Genomic DNA, 3,467 nt, shown 5'->3' with positions numbered 1-3,467 from the left:
CAGACATGGAGGTTTCATATATAAAGATATCTTGGTGCATTCAGCACCTGATTTACTGAAGCAGCAGCTCATCAGACAAGTCTGCTGCCATTCTAGCTGATGTGTCCACCTGGATACATTACTGTCATAGATGATGTCACCGATGGGCTTACCTGAGCAGGTGAGATCCAAGATGGAGGAAGAGGAACATGATCTTATACACTCTCTCAGATCAGATCCAGAGTGAACACAGAAATAGTCGATCCTCCACACAGATCTCTGTGAGGACTCCTCTCTCTGTCTGTTAGAAAAAGCAGAGCCACAGTCCAGATCTCTACAGACATCAGCTGCTGTCTTCAGGGTCCAGTCATAGTCAGAGTTATAGTTAGAGCCATCTACTGGTTTCCAGTCTCCTTGATGTTTCACCTCCAGTGTTCCTGCACAGCGACTGACTCCTCCCACCAACCTGACAGCTTCTGAACAGAAACAAGAGAGTCGTCAGTAAAGAAATGAATTTAATTAATAAAATATCAAACTAAAACTTGAAGCTGATTCTGCTTCACTGGTTCTTTGTTTTTCTTTTCTTTCTCTATTTACCTGTTGATGTGTGATTTCCTTCAGCCTGGAGTTCTGGAGAAATAGACACATATTTGTTGTTTATAGTAAATGTAAAAGAAATACACAAATATTAGTTTTTAAATGTATTTGCAATCTTCATCTAAAACTTATGTGGATGTTGTTACATTTATATTCAGACAGTTGAACCTGCATTTAAAAACAGGACTGTTTGTTAGACGCCTCCTTCCTTTTCAGCCAATCACACGAGAGTAGATTAAAGGGTCACATTTGTTATCACAATAAGACAACAAGAAACATTTGTGATAATTTGTTTAATTCTTAATTAAATTTATAGTTCTTATGTAGCCCCTCCCCTCAGAAGGCAGAGCATCCTGAGGGGAGGGGCTAAAAAAAGAGAAATGTCCAAAATGAGGAAGACAGCAGCTCACATCCAAACGTTTCCAACACACACACCATCACATACAATCACAACAAGCATTGTGCTGCTTGAGTATACTTCAGTGTGAGAACCTTTCAGACAGAAGCAGTCATTAGCTGAGAACTGCTGTTGAAGTTTCTCTGAGTACAGTTGTTTAGCATCTCTCTCCTCATGGCTGAACCTGTGCTGAGACTCTGTAAACCTGTCCTTGTCTCCTCTCCTAAACGCTTCCTCCTTTCACAACCTTCAGAGTGATTTATTCTTGCTGCATCCGTGAGGGGTCTCCAGTGTTTCCCACCAGTGGCTGGAACACGATGCTGCTAACTACTACTGATGATAACAACATGTTATATTGATTATTATCAGGCAGTAAATGGAGGGGACAGGATGCATACGTGGGTCACAGAGGTCACTGTGGATGGGCCGGGCCACTAGCTTCCCGTCCATAGCACAGGTTCTACACTAAACCTCTCTCTCAGGCTGGTTGTCTTACTTCTATGTGCTCTGTAGGATGTCATCTGTCTGTTACTCACTACAAAGTCTCAAATGAATCCACTGACAACAACATGAACAAAATGACTACTGTCTTGTTTCTTTGACACGTTTCTGATGGGAAAGACTGTCATGACTCGCTGGGCGCATCTACCCACAATGCCTTGTAGGAAGACCCGCCCCCTCCTCTGCCTCCGATTGGCTACACCCTTCCAGTCGTTACAGGTGTCTGCTATGCTAACGTTAGCCTAGCTAAGGCGGAAGGAGAGTGAGCTTATTATTTGTTCCAGTAGTCCAAAGGTAGGCGACCCGGTCCGAAGATACCAGAGGGCTGAGCACCAACGCAGCAGAGAAACACAACAAGGTTTTCTATAAGTTTCGTATAATATTTCATCATTAAATTCACCTCTGAGCATCTTTAACTGTGTAGTTGAGAATATTGGCAGCGTGACTGCTCGTTTATCCAGATATTTAGTCAGCTTTTATCAATTTCACTCAAATAATCAGTAAATATAAATCAATCTCCCTCAGAGGATTAGTAAATACAAATCAAGTTCACTCAGATATTGAGTAAATCAAAAGTACTTTTGCTCAGATCCTTAGTAAATATAAATCAGTTTTGCTTGAGAAATTGATTTGGATATACTTATTATTTTAGTTTAAATTTTGTGAATTTATTCAATATTTTTTTATCAAATTTGTAGATCTTAAAATCTATTTAATTATATTAAGTGTCACTTTATTACCATCATTGTTGTAATATATGTGTATGTATCAGGGACGTGCGGTCACTGGAGGCAGATTCTCACCTGCCATCATGAAAATTAAAAAAACATAATGATAAAATAAAATAAATATTAATATTTCTCTACTGATCTGTGTTATAAATGTAACTTCTGTATGATTCCAATCATTTCAAGCATTTTTATAATCAACATCGCTGACTTTGCGCACGTCCTGTTCAAACAGAGAGGAGACGCGAGCTGTGCGTCATCTCTGATTGTGCAATCCCTCACAAACTGGGTTGAGCGGGTGCCTTTTGCTCTCTCATTGTTTGTCACCACTGTACTATTTGTAGACGCTTTTATTACACAGTATGTCCTTTCTTTCCATAGAACAGGTCATGTATTTCACGTATGTGTAGAACCTAGTTAGTCTTGCTGATCTGACAGAAACCGCAGAGAAAGAGCACAGAGGGGAGGCCAACAGTACCTCTGCCTCACTGAAGGGGGCGCGCGAGAGTATGTTTGACGGACCCGCGCTGAAGTCGCGTCAAGCTGCACAGAGCAGATCGACCCAGACAGGAAGTCACTGGTATGTATATGTAGCTATATATATATGTAAATATGATTATATATATATATAAATATGATTATTTTAAATGAAAACAAAAAAAGCAGGGTTATCATATTTGGTTTGATCATAAAAATATGTGTGTATGTGTGTGTGCGTGTGTGTGTATGTATGTGTGTGTTTGTGTGTGTTTGTGTGTACGTGCGTGTATGCGTGTGTGTGTGTTTATGTGTGTTTTTGTGTGCGTGTGTTTGTGTCTGTGTATGTATGTGTGTGTGTATGTGTGTGTGCGTATGTGTTTGTGTGCCTGTGTGTAAGTGTGGGTGTGTGTTTGTCTGTGCATGTGTCTGTGTGAGTGTGTGTGTGTGTGTGTTCTCTGATTTAAAGATAAAACAGTAATATTGTAATAAAACACATCATCTCTAAAAGAGTGCTACCTGAGCTCCACAACAACAGCAGCAGCATCAACAGGTGATCCATGACGTCCAGGTAGACCGTCTCTGTCCCGTCTCTCTGTCCGTCTCTCTGTCCGTCTCTCTCCCGTCTCTCTCAGTCTCTCTGCCCGTCTCTCTCCCACCTGAGTGTCTAAGTGTCTGTGTGCTGTCCTCGGTGTATATCTGCGTACAGGAAGAGGTGGAGCTTTACTGATGGCTTATCTGTCTTTAGTTTTACAGAGAAGAGTTTCTGTCACATGATCAGCTTCTTC

The 3,467-nt window shown here is 41.0% G+C and overlaps 1 protein-coding gene across 1 annotated transcript; it reads right to left on the bottom strand.

The window, feature by feature from the left end:
- Positions 1–152: 152 nt before the first annotated feature.
- Positions 153–3,258, bottom strand: LOC116379010 (soluble scavenger receptor cysteine-rich domain-containing protein SSC5D-like; the record flags this gene model as incomplete). Its single annotated transcript, XM_031840920.1, has 3 exons — positions 3,199–3,258; positions 577–609; positions 153–455 (listed from the first exon to the last, which is right to left on the bottom strand). Coding segments are annotated over exons 1-3 (379 nt in total), but the record flags the coding sequence as incomplete, so codon positions are not given.
- Between the last annotated feature and the right edge of the window lie 209 nt (positions 3,259–3,467).

The sequence above is a fragment of the Anarrhichthys ocellatus genome, unplaced genomic scaffold (assembly GCF_004355925.1).
Source record: "Anarrhichthys ocellatus isolate YVR2014 unplaced genomic scaffold, GSC_Weel_1.0 scaffold3553, whole genome shotgun sequence".
NCBI lineage: Eukaryota > Metazoa > Chordata > Actinopteri > Perciformes > Anarhichadidae > Anarrhichthys > Anarrhichthys ocellatus.
The sequence above is the reverse complement of the archived record's forward strand: the minus strand, read 5'-3'. Positions and strand labels throughout refer to the sequence as shown.